The 23,674-nt window shown below is 37.5% G+C and overlaps 1 protein-coding gene across 2 annotated transcripts; it reads right to left on the bottom strand.

The window, feature by feature from the left end:
* Positions 1-15,972: 15,972 nt before the first annotated feature.
* Positions 15,973-23,001, bottom strand: LOC104249338 (uncharacterized). 2 transcript variants are annotated; one of them, XM_009805749.2, is made up of 5 exons: positions 22,806-23,001; positions 19,330-20,686; positions 18,304-18,573; positions 17,404-17,559; positions 15,973-16,578 (listed from the first exon to the last, which is right to left on the bottom strand). In XM_009805749.2, the coding sequence occupies exons 1-5, from the start codon at positions 22,817-22,819 to the stop codon at positions 16,459-16,461; spliced, it is 1,917 nt and encodes a 638-aa protein (XP_009804051.1). In that variant the 5' UTR covers positions 22,820-23,001; the 3' UTR covers positions 15,973-16,458. The 2 variants fall into 2 exon arrangements, with proteins under 2 accessions (XP_009804051.1, XP_009804052.1); XM_009805750.2 differs by having other exon boundaries at positions 19,330-20,680; positions 22,806-22,993.
* Positions 23,002-23,674: the final 673 nt, after the last annotated feature.

The following is a 23,674-nucleotide window of genomic DNA, read 5'->3' as shown; positions in this document are numbered from 1 at the left end:
ACCGTTCTGATCTTATCCAATCTCTGAAGCACACTAGAATTTCCAAAGCGTTGCTGCCCAATGAATGACAGGTATCTCCTAGCTGCTGCCTTGCTTGGCTAAATGCGCTCTTTGATGCGACTGTTGAAATCGACACATTTAGCACGTCTCGAGCCATGGCCGAAAGAACAGGAAATTGATTTGAGTTGCTCCTCCACCAACCCAGCGGTAGAAAATTCTTTGTGAGGGGCTCTGGTGACTTTTGCAAGTAGAATTGTAGTTCATCAATATTCCTGCTACTGGTTTGTTGATGCTCTCCTAGTGTAGACCAAATCTGATAATCTTGAACACAATCATCATCATCCATAGTTTTTCCAGATGTTGAAGGATTAGTTGAAAGAATATTTGCATCTACAACCGAAGAAGCATCAACAATATTAGCATAATAATTATATAAAGTTTGTAAATGTGTGTGTAGCTCAGAAATACAAGTGTCAATATCAGGAGTTTCAGTTGGGCCAATATCCATATAAGTATATAAAGCTCTAATTAATTGGTGACACTTTATCATTTTGACAGTAGGGTTTAAAATAGCACCAATTAGGTAAATATAGGAAATTGGGTAATACTTTTTAAACTTATCTAGCATATATTCAACAATAGTAGCATATCATTCTTTCTGCTTCATATTATGTAGTAAAAGAGAAATTTCAGCAATATGAACTAAACCATTTAAAATGGTAGGATAATAAGCTCCAGAAAACTCAAGTGTAGCCACATAAAATTTTTGTAAAAATTGTATAACATCATGAATGATTTCCCAAGATCTAGATGTTAACAAACGGTTAGGATCGGTACAATGAGAATTAGCAACTTCAGTTATAGGCATTCTATATTTATAACAACATCTTAAGAACAAATAAGTATAATTCCACCTAGTAACTATTTCTTCAGGCATGAGTCTTGGTTTTAGTCCATAGTGTACACATTTTTCCTTAAATGCATTTAATCTAGCACTTATATTATTTCCTTGAATTATACCAACAACTCTCCTAACTAAAGTAATTTCATCTCTAAATAATTCAAGGTCACTCTTCATAATCAAGTTATAAATATGACATGCACATCTAACATGAAATATTTCAGGAATTGGTGGGTGTAGATGCAATTTTATATTGTAATAGCAGCAGTGTTGTTAGAAGCATTATCAAATGACATACACAAAACTTTTTCTGCAAGATTATAAAATATAGCAACTTCATGTATAGTATTACTTATAAATGTGCCAGTATGACTTTTATCTTCATCATATTTAAAAGCAATAATACGTTTTTGCATACAAAAATTATCATCTATCCAATGGCATGTAATAGTCAAATAATCATTTCCATTCACAGCACGACCAATATCAGAAGTAAGAGAAACTTTACAAGGAAGACTTGCGAACAATAACGTATATATGTGTGATATTGTCCAAAAAGTCTAAAGATATCAGCTCTACAAGTACTTCTAGGAATACCTTTAAACATAGGGTTATAAATTCTTTGAATATAAGTAATAAGATACGGTGAAGAAGCAAAACTAAAAGGTAAACAACCTAAAACAATCATTTTAGCTAATTCTTTCCAATCTTTCTTAATATCGTATTTCCCAGATAACCCACTAGTACTCGGATTAAGTCTGTGTTGCCCAGATAACTCATCTACTCCCCAATCAAGAGGGTGTTTCTCTTCCATATGCCTACGAAGTTGACCCGTTTCCCCTCCTTTATCGGGCTCATATTTATAATGTTCACTACAAATTTTACATTTTACATATTTTTTTTGATCTTCTAGTCTTTCAAAAACATCCAACACTTACTTCTTAATCGTCGATTCTTTTTAATAAGGAGATGAGGCCTACTTGTTTCACCCCTAACATTTTGAGTTTGACTAGCATTACCAGGTGTAGGTGGTGGTGTTTCAAGATTATCGGGTGATTGAATATCATCTAACAAAGCATCTAAATCATCATCTACACCATAATTTTCTTGCATTCGCTCATAATCTACATTTAAATTTTCAGATAAACTTTCAGAAATATATGTAAAGCTACTAGAAGAATCAACACCACCTCTTGTTCTTTTTGAAGTTTTCTTACTACTACCTCTACTAGTGCACGCTTTTTTGGCTGCTCTAAGTAAACCCATTATATAAATTAAATTAAGAAATTAAATTAAGAAACTGAATTAAGAAACTAAATTAATAATTCTAAATAATAAAATAAGTGTACACCAAATAAGAGAAAGAGATGGAATGAGTGTACCTGGATTCCTTATGCCGCACTCATTTTGAATTTTTTATATCAATTCAAACTTCAATTGATAGACCAAAACTTGATAGTTGATATTACTTGAATACTTGATACCACACTTCACTTTAATAATTGATATTTGATAATAATAATTTTGTAATGACTAAACTAAATAATTGATGAAACTTGAAATAATAAATAATTGAGAATTTGAGAATTTAAGAACTATAATATCAAGAGAGAATTGAGACTTGAGAGAGAATTAGAGTAGTAAGAGAGTGAATTGTGAGAAAAAAATGAAGAAGAAGGGGAGCTATTTATAGATTTTAAAAGGTTAAAAAAGTAATTTTGCAATTATTATGGGTGGGAGGGCTATATTTTTAAGGGGGGGGGGGCGAAATTGGCCATTTTTGCAATTTCTGGCCATTCCCCGATGGTCATTTCTCAATTTAACCGTTGGGAACAGTCCAATTAAATTTTTGTAATAAAAATTCCAACGGTAACAGGGCTGCTAACGGGCTGCAGCCCGTGTTCAGCCCGTTAAGACATTTTGGTTCAACGGGTTAGGGCCACCGTTAAGCTAAACGTGAACATCCACAACCCGCCTCCCTAAACAACCCGTTCATTAATGAACAGTAGCGGGCTGAGCTGGGCTGAGCCGCATTGAAGTGGGCTGAAAACGGGTTAGCTCGGCCTGATTAACACCCTTGGCTCAAGTACATGACTGGAAACACCATGGATTCTCTCTCGCTGAAAGCCCTACAGGAAAGGATCCCCTAAAAATTAAAAAAATGGGGTACATTCTCGGTGGTGGAAAAGTTGGAAATTCTCCGTGACACTCAATTGAGAACGTTTACTATGTTGATGGCCTGAAGTACAGTCTCTTGAGTGTTTCTGAAATCTGTGGTAAAGGAAATAAAGTAGAGTTCTTATCAAAAGTGTGCACAGTTACCAATTTGGTCACTGGCGAAGTAGTCTTAGTAACCAAAAGATATAAGAATATCTACTTTGCTAACTTTGAATCTCTACAAGCTGGTGATATGAGCTGCTTGAAGTCAGTTGATGATGATGCAGAACTTTGGCATAGAAGATTGGGGCATGCAAGCTTCTCACTTCTAAATAAATTAATTCAGAAGGACCTGGTTCGTGGTCTGGCAAATTCAAGATCCATCTAGATACTGTTTCTTAGAATAAAGAATGAGATTGTCAAGGTATCTGTGGCCTTTGTCAAGAAGATCCAAGTGGAAATAGAATTGAAGGTAGTATGCATCATATCTGATCACAAGACAAAATTTGACAACGCCAAGCTTGATAAGTTTTGTAATGAAAATGGGACCACTCACAACCTCTCAGCACCAAAGACTCCATAGCAAAATGGTGTAGTTGAAAGAAAGAACATAATTGTGGAAGACATGGCATGGACAATGCTCATTGATAGTGGAATTGCCAAAATTATGGGCAGAAGCAATAAACACTGCCTACTACTTGGTGAATAGGTGTATGATCAGGTCCTCCCTAAACAAAACCTCCCATGAGCTTCTCAATGGAAGAAATCCAAAAGATAACTCATCTGAGAATCTTTGGATGCAAACTCTATAATCTCAACAACAGGAAAGACCAGTTTAGGAAGTATGATGCAAAAATGGTGAAGGAATCCTTAAAATATATCCCTCTAAAAAGCAAAGTCTGTGAAGTCTGCAACAAAAGGACACAATATGTGGAAGAAAGTGGTCATGAGCTATTCAACAAGACTCCTTCCTCTGACAAGAAAGGAAATAGTGATGGTCAAGATAATGAACCACCTTTGGATCCTGGTGAAATATCTAATGTTTCAATGGCAAGGGAAATATGATGAGTCAGATGAAGGAGACAAGTAAAGATAATGCAACATCCTCCTTCACTTTTCAAGAGGAACCTGGTACCTCAATTATTATCATTTGAAGCAGAAGAAGGGTTGGAGATGTAGTGCAAGAGACTCCACAAGTAGCAGAACAAAGAGTGTAGCGAAATCCACTTAAACTACCAAGTTCCTCTACCAATCAAACCTCAGTCCCCATTTGGAAACACAATAGCTCTCATCCGCTCGATAACATAATCACTCCTTTTGATTCTGGATTCAGACAAGATCAAAAGCCAAAAAAATCCCTAGTCCTTTCTGTATTTCCATCCCAGACAGAACCCAATATCAAATTCCAAGGAATTTCACTTGAAGGCTGCCAAAAGAATGTTGAAATACCTTAAGGAAACACAAGACCTAGATTTGTATTACCTATCAGGTGACAATTTTAATCCCATTTCGTATGTTGATGCTGACTATGCAGGTTATCTTGTGGATAGGAAAAGCACAAATTAAATGACTCATTCTATTGGATCATGCCTAATCTCATGAGGTACAAGGAAATACAACCCAGAGGTTCTCTCAATAGCTGAAGCAGGTGCTCTTAACATGGAAAAGAACCTGGTCCACCAGAAGGACCAAACTCATTAATGCCAGATACATGTGCCTCAAAAAATAGTGTGAAAAAGGGACTCGTCTATATGAGAATTTGTTGCACAAGAATATCAAATTGTAGATATTTCTACCAAAGGCAGTGAGAGAGGAACACTTTGAAAGAAACCGGGTGAAGCTGGACTATTAAAGCTTAATTGAGAACCTGATACCTCATCATTTGGCTATGAAAACCTCCTTTAGGTAAAACTAGCTAAAGTGTTTTCTGGCCAAGCCTAACTCACATCGATACTGTTGCAAGTAAACACGTATGACGATCATAGAAGTTAAAGGTACAATGACGAACTACGAAAGAAGAGCTGTTAAAATCTTTTTCAAAAACCGGTCAGAAATCAGGTTCCTGTACCACAGGTTAGTAGTAATGTGTTATCTTTGCATGCTCTCTTAAAAGGTTAATAAAATTAATTCAACTGCCACATCATCCAACTTTTCAAAGTCTACATGTCACGTCTTGTCTATCAAATCCCTTCACCTCCTCTGCACAATAACGTTTCCTCACAAACCTACCGCCGTTTTCAAGACCCTTCAGAACCCGTTTCTCTCTCTCCTCATCATTAACCCTTCTTCCCATAAAACTCTCTTTTTCCCTCACAGCAAGTCATGAACCTTCATCTCTTTTGTATCTATGTGATCCTCTCTTAACTTCTCTCTCACTCAGCTTCCCTACCAAATACTCATACAATGGCAATCGAACAATCGCTTCCTTCTCCCACCATTAACACCACTCCCACTTCCCTACCTTCTTTAAAGTCATCTCTAGAAATTCACTCTTCCACTCTTCTCAAAGCTACTGCACCCACACCTATTTCCTCTACATTTCCTATTGTCTCTCCTTTTCCGTCAAACTCTGTCTTCCTTTCATGTGTTGAAAACCCCATGTCTCCCCCTTCTTCTAATCTCACCAAAGAATACTCAGAAAGTGTCACCTCTCATGTGTCAGAGGTCTTTGAGGATAATCCTGATCAGTATCTGAACTCATCCATTTTGGACTCAGTAGCTCTCATAGAGTCACCAGAAAAGGAAGCAACCCACAATATCATGGCTATCGCTACTGAGAGTATTTTGAATGAAGGAGTCTATCTCTTGTCTGAGTATCAGAGAGAAGAAACGTTATTCCTAGGCGATGAATAGACCTAATTCTCTTCTAGATAAATCAACTCAGTAACCTCTTGGTTATTCCAAACCGTTAGAATCCTCTTCCAAGCCATCCATTCCCAAGTTGCAGCAGAATGAAGCTTTTGAGTCTACCTTGCAGAAAAGGAAGAGGATTGTCATGACAAAGAAGAAGAGGTTGATGAAACAAGGGGAATTCGTCACTGACAAATGCATTCCAGTGACTGAGGATGACAAAGATGCTCTAGAGGAACCAAGTTCCTTGGTAAAATGATCTACAGAAATCCAGAAGCCTGTGGACGGAGATTCTGATGAAGCTATTAAAATACAGAGTGAAACTTGGTCTGTAAAGGGTAGTAGTAAGTCTAAGAAGAGTGTAGTTGAGCAAACTATGTTTGAAGGAGATATTGTGGGGGTTGTAAGTTGGAAAGGGAAATTTTTTAAAGGATCTAGAAAACGACAACGGGAAACTGTAGGGGAACCTGGTTCTCTAAAGACCATACCCAGTGACAGTGGTCCTTAGCAGGAGAGACTGAGAACTCAAAAAGTCTTATGTGGTCGTATGTTTGATCCGGCAATCTCAGAGATGGCAGGTATGCTGCAAGTTTTTGAGATGGTAGATTTCAGCAATGGGAGCATTTGTTTCAAGAGTATATGCCTAAGGTGTACGAGGATGCAGTACAAAATTTCTACGCATCTCTCTTCACTGTCAAGGGAGATCACATCTGTATGCTAGTAAATGAAGTAGATATTGTGCTTGACACTTCAGCATTAGGAAAGGTTCTCCAAATTCCATGTGAAGGGATGTCCTCAGTCAAGGGTATTTGTGGTGCTAACTTTAGGAGAGCCATCATGAAAGAGAAAGTTGTTCAGCAAGGGGAACAGGTGCATAAAAAGGTACTACTTCCTAAGTATCAGCTTCTCTTTGAGCTAGTCAATAAGGTGCTTTTACCTCGTGCTGAGAGGTGGTCTATCACTACAAAGTCTGATTTAGTCTTAATGGAGGCTCTTGATGAGTTTGTCCCGATCAATCTGTCAGCAATCATGATAGACCATATGCAAAAGGTGGCAAACTTTAAAGGTGGCAATCATGGGCTTCCATATTGCTTTCTCCTCACTCGAGTGTTTGAATTCTACAAGGTTCCTTTGGCTGATCCCAAAGTGGGCACACGCAAGCAAACCTTCTCAAAAACCACTCTGGAAGAATGTGAGTGCGTAGAAAAGGTTGGTGGAAGCATCTCGACCATTTCTCAGCTGATCAATGCTCAAAATGCTGCTTCAGAAGAAATAGAGATATTGAGGGCTCTGAATGCCATACTAGAAACTCAACTCAGTCAAGCTGTTAGAGGACCTGGTTAAGTTAATTCCACAAATGAATAAGTTACCCGCTTGATAAAAGAAAATGCTGAGCTTCGCGCAAAACTTCTTGAAGAGCAGCTGTCTGCAAATGCCCGTCTGGACCTGGTTCTCAAAACCCTTACTGCCTCTCTCTCCAAGTCTCCATGTTCAAGTGCCCCTTAGAAACCTCTCAGTGACCAGTTGTCTTTGGTCATGATGTTTTGTGGCTGCTGTTTCTATTTTTTGTTGGTCTTTTTTGCTTATGGCATGTTGGACTTCACCAGTATTGCTCCTGCTTTGCTCAGTCCATTGTTTATATCAATTAAACAGCTCTTTTCTTTGCTTGTACAGTGCTGTTTTCCTTTAGCTTCTCTTTTCTACCATGTTGTGTGCACATATGTGGCATGAGTTGGCTGTGTTAGACTTCTTTGTGCTATTTGCCTGCTTGTGTATTTTTAATGATGCCAAAAGGGGGAAGTATAGTAGTATAGTATTAAAAATGCCAATGGAAATTGATTGAAATAGGGGGGATCTGAGTAAGGGGGAATCAAAAGCAAAAGGTCAGAGGGGACTTGTGAAGTTCCTGTTACCTCATCTGGTCATTTTTGCTCTAAATAAACATTATCAGTGCCTAAGTTTGTCATCATCAAAAAGGAGGAAATTGATGAGCTTTTAATATCTCTGCCTTATGTTTTGATGATCTAACAAACTTACTTTTAAGAACCAGAGGAACCTGACACACTTGGTACACATTTCAAATGAACGAGGTCCAGTCTGAACTCCAGCTAATGTGAACTGATGCAAACAAAGAGAAAAAGGAACAAGACAGGAACCTGATCCCTTGGTGTTCTCTGACAGAAGTACAAGTCAACTATACAGCTGGAATGCAATTACAGAAAGTGACTGCCTGCTACTGTACACGCGACATTGCAGCGGTCACTTCCCATTGGGAAGAGATTTGTACCAACCAAGAATTGACATCATCCTTGTGATGTCTTTGGTAGTATAACAACATGGTGCAAGGCACCAGATATTCACTTGAGCATTTAGTGATATTCTCTCAAGCATTAAAGAGTTGATCAAGTATTGAAGTCACTGGTGCGTCAAGAACAAGAAGACAACTCCACTAAAGGATTGGTTTCACAATGAGTCAATGTGTATCCGTAGTTGAGTTGTAATTTCGTTATTTGTTCTTCATTGTAACTCCTATCTTGCTTTCTTAGAAGCTGTGCTTTAGGAAACTCAAAACCATAAACTTTCTGAGTTTGTGTTGTGACTAGAGTTAGTCATAAGTTAAAGTTTTTGTAACTATTGAATGACAAAGTGGCTTGTGGTAAGTGTATCACAAGTTAGTTGAGTGTAAGTCTTTATAATAGAGTCATTACAAAGTGGCTTGTAATAGTGTCATTACAAGTTAGTGAAGTTGAAAGCCTACAAGTGTAAGTCGTGGTTTTTGTCCCCTTAAGTGGGATTTTTCCACGTAAAAATCTCGTGTCTCTCTTACTTACTGCTTCATTAGTATTCTCAGTGGAAACTCATATTGGAGCAGGTACTATATAGTTTGGTGGACTCATATAAACTAACACTAATACTCGTCGCTTCTCCATGACTTTCACGTTTATTATTTGGTATTTTGGGATCATGCAATATGAATTTATAATTATATCCATTTCCGTGCGTATTAGTACAACTAATTTTGTAGATTTTTGTACGGACTCTGATTGGCCTTAATTTTCGTAGCTCCCTAATGACCAATAATCATTGCTTTATCATGAATTTCGGGTTTATTTTACGATGTCTTATGGTCATACAATACGAATTTGTAATTGTATCCACTTTTTTGTGTATTAGTACATACTGATTTTGTAGAATTTTTTTAAGGACTCCAATTGGCCTGAAATTTTGTAGGTCTATAAAAAACGGTCCTAGTGAGCAATAATCATTGCTTTGACATGATTTTTTGGTTCATTTTATGGTGTTTCGTGTTCATGCAACTATTGACGATTAAAATAAAAAATCGTGCGGAATTCTTGTTTTATGGCCCCAAAACGTCAAAAAATAAGGAACAGTCATGGCGAAGCAATAACTATGATTTATTAGGTCGTCTATAATGGGCCCACAAAATATTAGATAATTCGGGATTGGTCACCCGAATTCATGAAGATGGCGTGGATATTAGCACACGAAAAATAAAAAATCGTGTTGAATTCTTGTTTTATGGCTCTAAAATAACAAAAAATGAGGAACGAATATGACAAGGCAATGAAATATTATTCATTAGGTCATCTTTTATGGGACCACAACAATTTAGGCGATTTGAGGCCGGTTGCACGAATTCTTGAAAATGGCGTGGACATTAGCACATGAAAAATCAGAAATTTTACTGAATTCTTATTTTATCGCCCTAAAATACCAAAAAATGAAGACAATCATGGTGAGGAAATGACTATTATTTATTAGATCGCTTCTGATGGGCCCACAAAATTTTAGGCAATTCGGGGCCGGTCGCCCGAATTCATGAAGATGGCATAGACATTAGCATACGAAAAATAGAAAATCGTGTTGAATTCTTGTTTTATTACACTAAACTGCCAAAACCAAGGAATGATCATGACGAAGCAATAACTATGGTTCATTAGGTCGTTCTTATGGACCCACAAAATTTTAGGCGATCTGAGGACGGTTGCCCGAGTTCATGAAAATAGCATGGACATTAGCCTACGAAAAAATCAACAATCATACTGAATTCTTATTTTATAGCCCTAAAACGCCAACAAATAAGAAACTGTCATGGCGAGACAATGACTATGGTTCATAAGGTCGTTTCTGATGGGCCTACAAAATTTTAGGCAATTAGAGGCTAGTCGCCCGAATTTATGGCGTGGACATTAGCATATGAAAGATCGAAAATCGTGTTAAATTCCTATTTTTTGGTCCTAAAATGCCTAAAAAGGAATGGTTATGGAAAGGTAATGACTATTGTTCAGTAGATCATTTTTAATGGCCGACAAAATTTTAGGCGATTCGAGGCCGGTCACCCGAATTCATGAAGATGGCATGGACATTAGCACACGAAAAATCAAAAATTGTGTTGAATTCTGGTTTTATGACCCTAAAACGCCAAAAAAGAGGAATGCTCATGGTGAAAAAATAATTATAGTTCATTAGATCATTTTTGATGTGCCCAAAAAAACTTAAGCTATTCGGGTTCGGTCGCCCGATGGCGTAGACATTGGCACACGAAAAACGGATATCATGCTGAATTCCGATTTTATTGCCCTGAGACACCAAAAATAAGGAACATGCGATGATTATGGTTTATTAGGTCGTTTCTGTTGGGCCTTCAAAATTTTAGGCGATTCAGGGCCGTTCACCCAAATTTATGAAGATAGCGTGGATATTAGCGCACGAAAAATCAGAAATCGTGCTAAATTCCTGTTTTATGACCCTAAAACGCTAAAAATAAGGAGCGTTCATGGCGAAACAATGACAATGGTTCATTAGGTTGTTTCTGATAGGAACACTAGATTTTTGGCGATTCGGGGCAGGTCACTCGAATTCATGAATATGGCGTGGACATTAGCACACAAAAAATAAAAAAATTGTACTATTTCTTGTTTTATGGTCCTAAAATGCCAAAAAATAAGGAACGGTCATGGCAAAGTAATGACTATGGTTCATTAGATCTTTTCTGATGGGCTCATAATATTTTAGGCGATTCGGGACCGGTTGTCCAAATTCATAAAGATGACATGGACATTAGCACAAGAAAAATCAACATTGTGTCTTAATTCCTATTTTATGGACCTAAAATACCAAAAAATGATGAACGGTCGTGGCGAAATAATCACTATGGTTCATTAGGTTATTTCTGATGGTCCCACAAAGTTTTAGGCGATTTGAGGTTGGTCTCCTGAAAATGGCGTGGACATTAGCACACGAAAAATCAAAAATCATCTTGAATTCCTATTTTATGGCCCTAAATACTAAAAAATGAGGAATGATCATGGCAAAACAATGACTATGGTTCATTAGAGTAGTTTTTAATGGGTCCATAAAATTTTAGGCGATTTGGTGTGGGTCGCCTGAATTCATGAAAATGTCGTGGAATAATGCACACAAAAAATCAGAAATCGTCTTGAATTCCTGTTTTATAGTCCTAAAACGCCAAAAAATAAGGAACGATTATGGCTAAGCAATGGCTATGGTTTATCAGGCCATTTTAGATGGACCCACAAAATTTTTGGTGATTCGGGGCCGGTCACTCAAATTCATGAAGATAGTGGGGACATTAGCACACGAAAAATAAAAAATCGTGCTAAATTCCTGTTTTTCACGACGAAGCAAAGACTATGGTTCATTGGGTCATTTTTAAAGGACCCACAAAATTTTAGGCAATTCGGGACTGGTCGCTCGAATTCATGAAGATGGTGTGGCCAATAAAAAGATCAAAAATCCAAAAAAAAAAATCGTGTGCTAATGTCCACGCCATAATCATGAATTCGGGCGACGGCCTCCTAATCGCTTAAAATTTTGTAGGCCCATCAGAAACGACTTAATGAACAATAGCTATCGCTTCGCCATGACCATTCCTTTTTTATTTGGTGTTTTAGGGCCATAAACAAGAATTTAGGATGATTTCTAATTTTTCGTGTGTTAATTGTCCATGCAATCTTCATGAATTTGGGTGACGGGTTCCGAATTGTCTAAAATTTTGTGGTCCTATCTGAAACGATCTAATGAACACTAGTCATAACTTCTCCATAACCATTCCTTGTGTTTTGGTATTTTAGGGCCATAAAATGGAAATTCAGGATTATTTCAAATTTTTCGTGTGCATGTCCACACCATTGTCATGAATATGGATGACGGGCTTCGAATCGCCTAAATTTTTTTGGGCCCAATAGAAATAACATAATGAACAATAACCATTGTTTCACCATGATTTTGGCATTTTAGGGCAATATAACTTAAATTCAAAATGATTTTCATTTTTCGTGTGCTAATGTCCACGACTCCACTCCTTCTTCATGAACTCGGGCAATGGGCTCTAAATCTCTTAAAATTTTGTGGGCCCATCAGAAATGACCTAATGAACAATAGTCATTGCTTCGCCATGATCGTTCCTCATTTTTGACGTTTTAGGGCCATAAAACAGGAATTTGATATAATTTTTAATTTTTTCGTGTGCTAATGTTCACGTCATCTTTATGAATTTGGGCGATGGGTTTCGAATTCCCTAAAATATTTTGGGCCCATATGAAACGACCTAATGAATAATAGTTATTGCTTCTATATGCTCGTTCCTCATTTCTTGGTATCTTAGGGCCATAAAATAGAAATTCAGGATGATTTTCATTCTGTCGTGTGCATTAGTCCATGCCATCTTCATGAATTCAGACAACGGACTCTGAATCGCCTTAAAGATTTTGGACCCATCAGAAATGATCTGATGAACAATTGGCATCATTTCATCACGAGGGTTCCTTGTTTTTTGTCGTCTTAAGGCCATAAAATAGGAATTCGGAACGATTTTCAATTTTTCGTGTGCTAATGTCCATGCCATCTTCATAAATTCGAGCTACGAGCTTCGGATCACCAAATATTTTATGGGCCCATCAGAAATAATCTAATTAACAATAGTCATTGCTTCGTCGTGACCTTTCCTTATTTTTGGCTATTTTAAGGCCATAAAAAGAAATTTAAGATTCGATTTCCAATTTCTTGTGTGCTAATATCCACACCATATTCATGAAATCGACGACGAGTTTCGAATCGCCTATAATTTTGTGGGCCCATCAGAAGCGATCTAATAAATATATCGTTTCTCTATGACCGTTCCTTTTTTGACATTTTAGCCATAAAACAAGAATTCATAACGATTTTACAATTTTCGTATGTTAATTTTCACGCTATATTCATGAATTCGAGCGATAGGTTCTGAACCGCCTAAATTGTTTAGGACCCATATGAAACGACCTAATGAACTAGTCATTGCTTCATCATAATCGTTCCTCATTTCTTAGTGTTTAGGGCAATAAAATAGGAATTCGAGATGATTTCTATTTTGTCGTGTGCTAATGTCTACACCATCTTCATGAATTCGGGCGACGCCTAAAATTTTATGGGATCATAAAAAATGACCTAATGAATAACAGTCATTGCATCGGCATGATTGTTCCTCGTTTCTTGGCGTTTTAGGGTCATAAAACAAGAATTCAGGACGGTTTCAAATTTTTCGTGTTCTAATATCCACGCCATATTCATGAATTCGAGCAATGGACTCTGAGTAGTCTAAAATTTTGTGGGCCCGTTAAAAACAACCTAATAAACTATAGTTATTATTTCACCATGTTTGTTCCTCGTTTTTGGCGTTTTAGGGCCATTAAACAAGAATTTAAGAGGACTTCCAATTTTTCGTGTGCTAATGTCCAAACCATCTTCATGAATTCGTGTGACGGGCTCCAAATTGGCTAACATTTTCCGGGCCCATTAGAAATGACTAATGAACAATAATCATTGCTTCGCAATGATCGTTTTTCATATTTATTTTTTTGGCATTATGGACATAAACAAGAATTCAGGATGATTTTTAAATTTTTTGTGTGCTAATGTTCACATCATCTTCATGAATTAGAGCGATGGGCTCCAAACAACCTAAAATTTTGTGGGCCCATTAGAAACGACCTAATAAACTATGGTTATTGTTTCGGCATGAGTATTATGTTTTGGCGTTTTAGGGTCACAAAAAAAGAATTCAGGACGATTTTCAATTTTGTGTGCTAATGTCCACGCCAATTATGAATTCGGGTGACGAACTCTGAATCGTCTAAAATTTTGTGAGCCTATCAAAAACGACCTAATGAACAATAATCATCACTTCGCCATGACCGTTCCTCATTTTTTGGCATTTTCGGTCCATAAAACAGGAATTCAGAACGATTTCAAATTTGCCATCTTGATGAATTCGAGTGGCGGGATTTGAATCGCCTAAAGTTTTGTGGGCCCATCGGAAACGACTTAGTGAACAATACCCATTGCTTTTCCATGATTGTTCCTCGTTTTTTGATGTTTTAGAACCATAAAATAGGAATTTAGGACAATTTCCAGTTCATTAGCTTATTGAAACACACTTCTTTTTATAACCCCTGTTTGAATATCTTTTTGGATATATTTTGACCATTTTTTCAAATCAGAAATTTCCTAAAAGTTTGAAACTTTGTGCATAGTTTTATAAATTATTGAAGGTTATTCTAAAATGGTTTTTGAAAACTGAGTAAGCTGAAGAGGTTCTTAAAATAGAGAAGTTAGATGAACAAGGAGGAGGAACGAGGCAACGGGGGAAGAAGTGGAGAGTCATGAGTTGGTAGTTTACCAACTTATTTCTTCTCTTAGATTTTTGTAGTGATTATTGAATTCTAATACCACAACTAAGGTCAAGATTGTTACATATATGCACGAGTTGAGTTTCAAATTTAAATTACTGCAACAAAAACACTAACTTTTTTCCAGCTGTTCAAGTTTTGATGGACAAAGTTATCCGATCGCTGCTACAAATGTATGCTAATTGACCCGGACACCACAATTATAAAAAAAAGTTATCAAATATATGTACCAAAAAGAAATCCTATTTGCGCAGTATAGTTTTTTCCAGAAGGAGATTCATGAATCTTTGCAAAAGGTAGCTCCGCCCCCTGCAGAGCTAGATCAGGTTAAACCTGAATATGTCTCCATCCCAAACTAGTTTATGATTTTTTTCATTACAATATTTAATTACTTAACTATCTTCCCTTTCATTTTCTTGTATCCAGAGTCTAATATTCTTTCCTAGTTGAAAATCTTCAAGAGTGTGTGCTGGGAAGTAGAATGCAGTACAGAGTTTAGTACAATAGAGATCTGGTAGTACGACATCACGTACAATAGAGAACTGGTAGTTCAAAATGTACTACTTGAAAGCTCTAATGTACTATCGATGATTCGATTCCTATATTAACCAACTAATGAAAATAAGTCATACAGAAAGCTAGGAAGGAGTAGCTATGCAGAGTGCTTAGAAATATCATTGAGTGCAGCGTTGATGAAAATGTCGAATTTCTGCAGATACTGATGCTGCATTATTATTCATTTCAGACAGTTTTCATCTACGCTGCACTCAATCATGTTTCAGCGCTCTGAAGAAATAGTTAGTTTACCCTAAACAGTCCCACACTCTTCTGTTGTGTACCTCATAAGTTCAGACCTCGAGTTTAACATCTTTTTCTGTAGGGTTAGCAAATCATGGTTCAAAACTCGATGGATAATGAACTCACATATCTATCCTTCTCAAGTTGAATACAAGACTTTAGTTTGAGGCAGAATTTGAACCTGTAACGTGCACCAAGCCCACACATCATGTGTTGCACCTCGAGTCTGTTATTTCATGCCCAATCCAATCAATGGCAAAATATGCAATCCTCTCCAGTGACAAATTAACCATTACCCACGATCAGACGACAAGCACAGGTTCATGGCCATGTCAAAACACTTCAGAAGGATCTTCCCCATGTTTCACAGTTGAATGTTCATAAAACTACTCATCAACTAGTCAAGCAATATACCAAATTATATTGAATATAATGTCCTCAATGGATACAATATTACCCATAGGAGGAGGCATTACCCATTACACATCAGAAGGATCTTCCCCATCCCACGTTGCATAGCTGAACAGTTCATAAAACTACTCCTCAACTAGTTGAATATAAGTTCCATAAGAGACAACATTACCCGTAAGAGAAGGTATTAACCATTGCAAATAGAATCAAAAGAAGAGTTGAGATTTGTCGCAGAATCTTCAGATCGCTACGAAAGTACTTACTACACAATCATTGGGGAAGTAAAAGTTGGATTACAAAATTTCCCTCACATTTCCACGGGTTTGATCACGGAATTGGATGCATCAGTCTACCATGAGACATACGGCGTCAATCCAAAGCCTCTCATCAATACATTCTTGATATTTATTATCTCACACAGTGATCAAGAATAAGAAACAATTTTTAATAAGAATTCAAGGTTAGAGCTAAACTAATCTCAATTTTTTTTAAAAAGGCATTTCATCCTTATTCTCTTATAATACCAGATGTTGTGTATATTATCTTTCCTTTACGAGATATTACTCCATCAAAATTGTGGAATCGTTTCCCCTACATTGGGGTCGGGAGCAGAAGCAAGCAAATGAGACCTTTTTAAGGGGCCATCAGTCCTCCAATTGTGTGAAAGAGAGACTCCGCCCAGTCTTCTTTGAAAAGCAACTTTTGCAATGTCTGCAGCACATCGTATTCCGGATCCAGTTTTCGCTGCCATCCCTGTAGGAAGATAGACAAGCATAATGTAATACATTCCAACAAGTAATAGACATATTATGCTAAGCTTTTCCTTCTATTGGTATCTGGAAGAAAAATAGAGGGAAAAAAGAAATTATATGGCACAAGGCATGGAAAGAAAAGCATCTAGGAAGAAAAGCAGATAAGTTAAAGAAAACGAGATTAAAGATAACAGATAGAAACTAAATTATTTTTTGGAAACCATCATTCATGGCTCAGCGGCTTTCACTTCACAAAATATGCACTTCTGTTGTAATTACAACAATTCCAAGAGCCTATATGAACCCAGCTCAATTACCACAAGTTGTACAATACTGTTTTATCCTAAAGCATCTTACAAGGTTGGGCTTATCATAATAAAGATGTAGTATGGCACAGTTACTCCTTTTTTTCTATAATAGTAGTGTCCGGACTAGCTTGCGCGCACCTCGACTAACTCCATCGGGTACCTACTACCTCCCACCAGCACAGGTCTAGGTGACTCTGTCCATCAAGGGTTAAACAGATGGAAAGAAATAACCTAATTTTTTGTCTCAGGGTCATGGCTCTCCACCCACTTGCTACACCCTTTGGTGCAATATGGTACAATTACTTTTGCTAGCTTTTTGATAATTGAATGTCAATAATCGCGTTGTGCAGATGTTTGAGCAAATCATACTTGAGAACCATAGATGCTGACTTCCCCAACACACATAGCAGATAATAAGAACCATAGAAAAGGATAAATTAACTTAAGAATATAGCAGACGAGTCTACGCTGTGCAGAGTTATCAGAGGGTAAAAACATCCAATAAGGCCATAAGGTACCTCCAACACCAAAGTAGTCACAATCACAGTGCAAATGTTGCCATCAATATTCACCCGATGACGTCTAACTTGCTCAAGCAATTGTTGCATGCAATCCGCCGGATGGATGCCACCCCCTTCAGGTGTTCTCCAAAAGTCAAAAGTTCCCTCCACTTCCTATTACCAAAGTGTACATTCATTTGTTATTCAACAAGGACATGAATCTATAAAAATTGTGTATTACTAAGGAGACTACAACAATGTGTATTACTAGTATTCATCAGAAAGAAATAGGTGAAACAAAAGGTATTTAAAATAGATTCTCATATTTCACAGAAGCAACTCATAAGAAAACATCATAAAGCAGTTTCACATGGGATATCTTTTGCTTATATATTGTGCATCTCTTTTCTTTTTTTTTAAGGATACTTCCAATAATTTTTATTTTTTGAAACAACAACAACAAACCCAGTGAGTTCCCACAAGTGAGGTCTAGGGAGGGTAGTGTATATGCCGAATAAATAACAAATTGGCATATATACATGCTGCATCAAAATATTTGTCCATACATCGATGATGTTGTAGCACACCCGTATAAGGAAGACAAACTTTTAGAAGAATGAACTAATTTGTAAGTTTATTTAACATACTGATGTATGGCCCTAAGACAAGATGAGAGGGAGCTTTTGCTTTTTAATTCTTTCCTTTATTATCCCCGAAAGACTCATAATGTACTATATGCACTGTGCTTGAACTGAAGTTAAACCAAAATGCAAGATGCGAATTAATACGTCTATTTAGTTTTTCCTTCTTGGACATTGAATTGACTCCTGAGAATCTAACGATCAATAGTCTGCCAGACTCTACAGTTTTGAGCTTCATCATTCTTTGACAACAGTTGTTAGAAGGCTAGGAAAGCACCTTGATGAATTCCTCCGGGTTCGGACAGCTCTGTTGTTTAGATAGTCCAAGAGTACATTCTGCGGCAGAGCGGCCATCTCGTAGTGCCACAGCCTTAAAGAACTCCAGCAGAAGGAGTCGATCCTTATTAGATAGCTCAGCAGTCATACCCACATCTAGGAAGACCACATGAGGCCTCGATTTGAAAAGTCCTTTACCTGAAGCTCTGTCTTGCGGTGTTCTAACAAGAATGTTCCCAGGATGCATGTCTGCATGTATGAAATTGTCCACCTGGAATTAAAGAGTATAGTATCAAAAAAGAGCGCAGAAATAAATTTAGTGAATATGTTGCAGAAATAAAGAACTGCAATATTCCAATGGAATAGCATTTCCCCCTCACCCTAACGAAAAGGAGAAAAGAATACACAATCTCAACTTGAAGACTATAACTAAGAAAGACTAGTTTGACAGCTTACAGCCTTCTTACTCAAAAATAGAAGAAAAGAACGAAACAGCCAATACAGACTTGTTCAAATAAAGGAAGTTCTCCACTTTTTCTAAAAAACTGCCTTCAGCAACCTACTCGGCATGTTTGATAACCTTGGTCACTAACCCAGAGTGTTTTACGCATTATTACCATTGCAGAAATTCGAGTAGCAACATGCAAAGTTGATTTAGGTATTTATTTTTTATCGGAAGTTGATTTAGGTATTTATTAATGCAATTCAGAGATAACGCTAAGAAATCCCACATGATGGCCTGATAAAGCAACCCTTTTTTCCCTATTGGTATGTTAAGCCCCAACCCCAACTATTGCCCTTGCACAGGAGTCGACAATGGTCCCTCTATCACCGAACTTCAATATTGGAGGTGAATGGTTCTTTCCATTAGGATATCCTCCCTTGTCTTAGGAACCCATTTTTACTCATGTACTTAAGTAGTTACTTTCAGTTGAAGTTTCTATTGTCATATTCCTTCTTGAATTACTTGTGGTGATGATAACCAAGCTTTGACTTTTCCGGAACGGCTAAAATTACACAGACATACCAACATCATCTTTAGTAGTGCATGAGTCCCAATGTGCGCAAGGGCACTTCTGACACTCTCACGTCCGTCGAGCTCTTTAATACGTTCTTCAAGCTCTTCAATGTAGCGCAAGATATTTTCACCATCTTCATAAGTTTCCACTAAAACTGCTGGATGCACCAAAGGATATAGAGGTCTGGGAAATGATACATCCTTCCATCTGCGGAAGTTGTATATGAACCGACTTAAGTTAGCTGCTTCCCTAGAAAGATCAACTTGAGACATCATAAAGACCGCAAACTGCTGTATGCTTTCATCCAGTCTTAACCACTTCAAATTCGGGAAGACCTTCGAAACTTTTGCAAAGAAGTTAATTAATATGAAATCCCTTCTAATAGATTCACCAACGCCTGGGTGCCTAACTTTGACGGCCACACGAATGGGTTTAACCCGTTGTCTAGGATATCGAAATCTCAAGGTAGCCCGATGAATTTGAGCAATACTACCAGATGCGACAGGCTCCTCCTCAAAATTTTCGAATATTTCAGGCAGCTTGCGTCCGAACGCCTTTTCGATGCTTCTTTTTGTGTACGCATAGCTATGTGCTGGTGCCTTAGAATGGAGTTCCGCAAGTTCATTACACATATCATCTGGAAATAGATCTGGCCTTGCTGCCGCCCATTGACCCCACTTAATGAACGCTGGACCCGCCTTCTCTAGAGTTTTTCGCACAACACGAAGCCACTTCTTCCTAAATTCAATACCAAGGGAGTCTGCAAAAGGAGCCATAAGTATACACGGGAAGAACAATAGTGTTAAGTATACAGCTCTGAAGAGCAAAATCAAGCCCTCTAAAAGTAAGAAGACAACTGAAGTCAGGTAGACATGTCCATCCTTTGCATGCATGTAGAGTGATTCCGGGGATGTGAAGCCTTCTGCTTCGGCAAACACACTTCGCTTCCATGCTAGCTCTCCGATAAGGAAGGCCAAAATGCCAGGAGAAACCAGATGTGAGCGAGTCAAAGCAAGGCTCATCATACACGTAACCCTACTTATCGGTGGCAGAATTGCTCCGCTGCTTGAATGAAATTGAAGTAGCCTTTTCCAGGCAATTCGAGCATGGTGTGACACTGTCTCACTTGTTAGGAACAAACAGCTCGATTTAGAATTGTATGCCTTCCATAAGGTTCCTTTTGCCTCATATAAAATACTGGAGGTAAATCCTCTATGACAAACTCTACATTGTGAATGAAATCTGGAAAAGATGTAAGAAAGTCTGGCAGGGCAAGACGTCCAAACCTCTGAGTAGCTGGCCCTTGGGCTGGCAAGAAAGGAATGAGCAACCCTTTTAACGCCGCCCTTCACCAAAATTCTGCACCTGACAAAACAAAACACATACTATAACAGTCACACTTTTTTGATTGTTTACACTAACAGTCACACTTGGCTGAGCAAAGCTCAAATTGTAGGGGTTAAAGAAACTAATTTTGACATAATGACAAATATTTTGCTTACAATATGTTCCTAGTTGAAATCTTTTTTCACTGTTCAGTTCTTGAGTTGCAGAAACTGTTTCTCCAAGGAAAAATGTTTTCTACCAAAAGAGGGAGAACAATACATATGGGCAGTAGTTATTTTACCTTTACAAGTACTGGATTCTTGCTCTACATGACTTGCTTCATCAAACAGTTGAACACTGTTGTCAACATTTAGTATTCAAAAACATCATGAAACAATGTCGTTATTCCCTATCCTCTATCTCGTAACATTACCATACTTCATCTACCTTTATACCATCTAAATCCTAAGTACCTGCTACCTCCCACCAGCACAGGCAGGTCGGAGCCACAGTCAACAGAGATTGTTCAACTAAACACCCTTCACCGGAATTATGCCATGTATTATGTATATAGGCCAAATTCTGTAGTATTTCAATATATACTAGTCGTTGAACACCCTTGACACAACTAAGCCTTCTAGCATGGTGGTAAAGGGTAATAACTTTAAAGTGGAGGGTTCGAATCTAACACGCTACAGCCTACCGCATAAATTTTTGCTTCATTTGGTGGCAGGTTTGAAACTCATACGCCACAGCTGCACGCGCTTTCGAATTACGGTTAAATAAAGATAGCCCCATTATCCCAGTATCAATCAAAACACTGCTGCATACATACATTTAAAATTTACAGCCATGGATTATTTGAGGAAGTAATCCACAGTCAACATGATATTCTTCTTTAGCCAAGTCGATAGAATGATCACTGGTATTTCAGTTTATATAGTAGTCTGTATAATTTTACCCATCGAAAAAAAAGTAGTCCGTATAATTTCATTAACTGCCTCCTAAAGTGATTTGTTTCAGTTGGGTTGCCTTAAATGAAGCATGCCTCACTCAAGACAACCTCAGCAGAAGGAGTATACCAATGGTGAATAGGTGCTACATGTGCAATTTGGATTCTGAAAGTGTTAGACATCTCTTTTTGCATTGTCCTTTAGCATGTGATATTTGGAACATGTTCCTCTCTATTTTTGGACTAGCCTGGGTCAAGCCTAACAGCATCAAGGAAGCATATGAATGTTGGTGTTCATGGAGAGTTGGTAAATCCATCAAAAAATTTTGGGTAATGGTACCTGCTGCTATCTTTTGGTGCATCTGGAAGGAAAGGAACTGTAGATGTTTTGATGGGATCTCAACTCCGACCCATGTAGTCAAAGCAAAAGGCTTATTGAATTTGTTTGGTTGGCTAAATCAGGCACTTGTAACTAGTTCTGTTCAATTTTTTGATTGTGTCTTGCTCCTTAGTGATAGAATAGTTTTTTGTGTATATGAGCAGACACCATCTCTCTTAATTGTAATCTTTTGCCTGCATCCGCTGGATGCTTTTAATGAATTATCCTTACTTCATAAAAAAAAAATTCATTACTAAAGCAACACAACTAAAAATTCTGAATGCTTTTCACTGTTTGTATTTAGTGGAAACATATTGTTGAGATTGTTCATGCCAGAATCGCTAGGCTGAACAATCACTAAACCAATGATCGAAATTTTTTGTTATTTACTTTTCCAACTCTTGAACACCCTTGAAAAAGTTTCTGGCTCCACCACTGAACACAGGTACTAGATAACTATGTCCATCAACACTTAAGCAGATGAAAAAGCTCACCTAGTATTTTTGTCTCTGCTTGAAAATGTTAAGATAATTTATCCAAACACTGAAAACTGATCCAAAAATCATTTCTCAAGGCAAAAACATTTTTCCCATGCCAACCACAATCTAAACCTTAACGAAATAAGATTGTAAGAGAATAACCATCCTTCGTGTTAAAACATTGCAGCTCAGGGTCCTATTACGTAAGAGCCAACTCTAGCCTAATCCAGTAATACCGAATTGTACAAATGAACAATCCTAAGCATATAAAGAGATCTAAAATTAAGAATACAGGAAAAAACAAAACTCGAGAAATGAAAGCAATATTAATTGGGTAAAAATACGGACCTTGATGTGGCCATTGAAAATTGGTGCTGATGAGTCTACGATGAACAGCTGATACGAATCAGCAGCCGGCATTTTTTACTTGCAGCCGAAGAATCGACGGCTCATGGCCTTCGAGTGAAGAGAAGAGAAAAATCAGCTGCGAACGGTTGTTTTGGGTTCAGTGACGCTGCCGCTTGACGGATGTGTGTGAATCAATGGACTGAAAATCTACCGGGTTGTAAGAGTTTTGGGCAAATGACCCGCTTCTGTTCCCAAATTTCAACCTTGCTAAATTATTTTAATTTTGATTTATTATAATCCTATTTTATTTGAAGTAATTTGACTAGTCACCACCTTTATAAACTTAACTTTTCCAAATAAAAAAGGTTACTTAGGCATGTTAAGCTCATAATATCTAAAATATTTTTTAAAAAGGCTTCTCAAGTTCAAGATCATGTCTCGTACTGTCAATACAGGCCAGGCCGGGTTAGCCCAATCCAACTTACGTGTGTTTTAGCAATTGACTAATTGGGCTGGGCTAGCCACTATTTTGATGGGCCTTATAATGACAGCTTATCCTAGTCCTGAACTATTGAAAAATGTTTTAAAATATCATTCATCCATCTATTGGGCTAAAAATACCTCTCCATCCGCATTTTTTGTTCACTTATACCCTTTGACCGTTAAGTCAATGCTGAATTTAAAAAATAATTATTTAAATTCCACGTGACAATTTCTTATTTGTCGAAATTAAAACATCTAACCTATTAGAAACACCCACCTATATCTACCCATTTTTCGATCTAACCCGTCCCAAACATTAACCTGACCCGAATAAAAAGTTCAATAAAAAAAAAAAAGACGCCCCACTTCCATCTAACATATGGATT

Source organism: Nicotiana sylvestris, chromosome 8, assembly GCF_000393655.2.
Source record: "Nicotiana sylvestris chromosome 8, ASM39365v2, whole genome shotgun sequence".
Taxonomy (NCBI): Eukaryota; Viridiplantae; Streptophyta; class Magnoliopsida; order Solanales; family Solanaceae; genus Nicotiana; species Nicotiana sylvestris.
The sequence above is the reverse complement of the archived record's forward strand: the minus strand, read 5'-3'. Positions and strand labels throughout refer to the sequence as shown.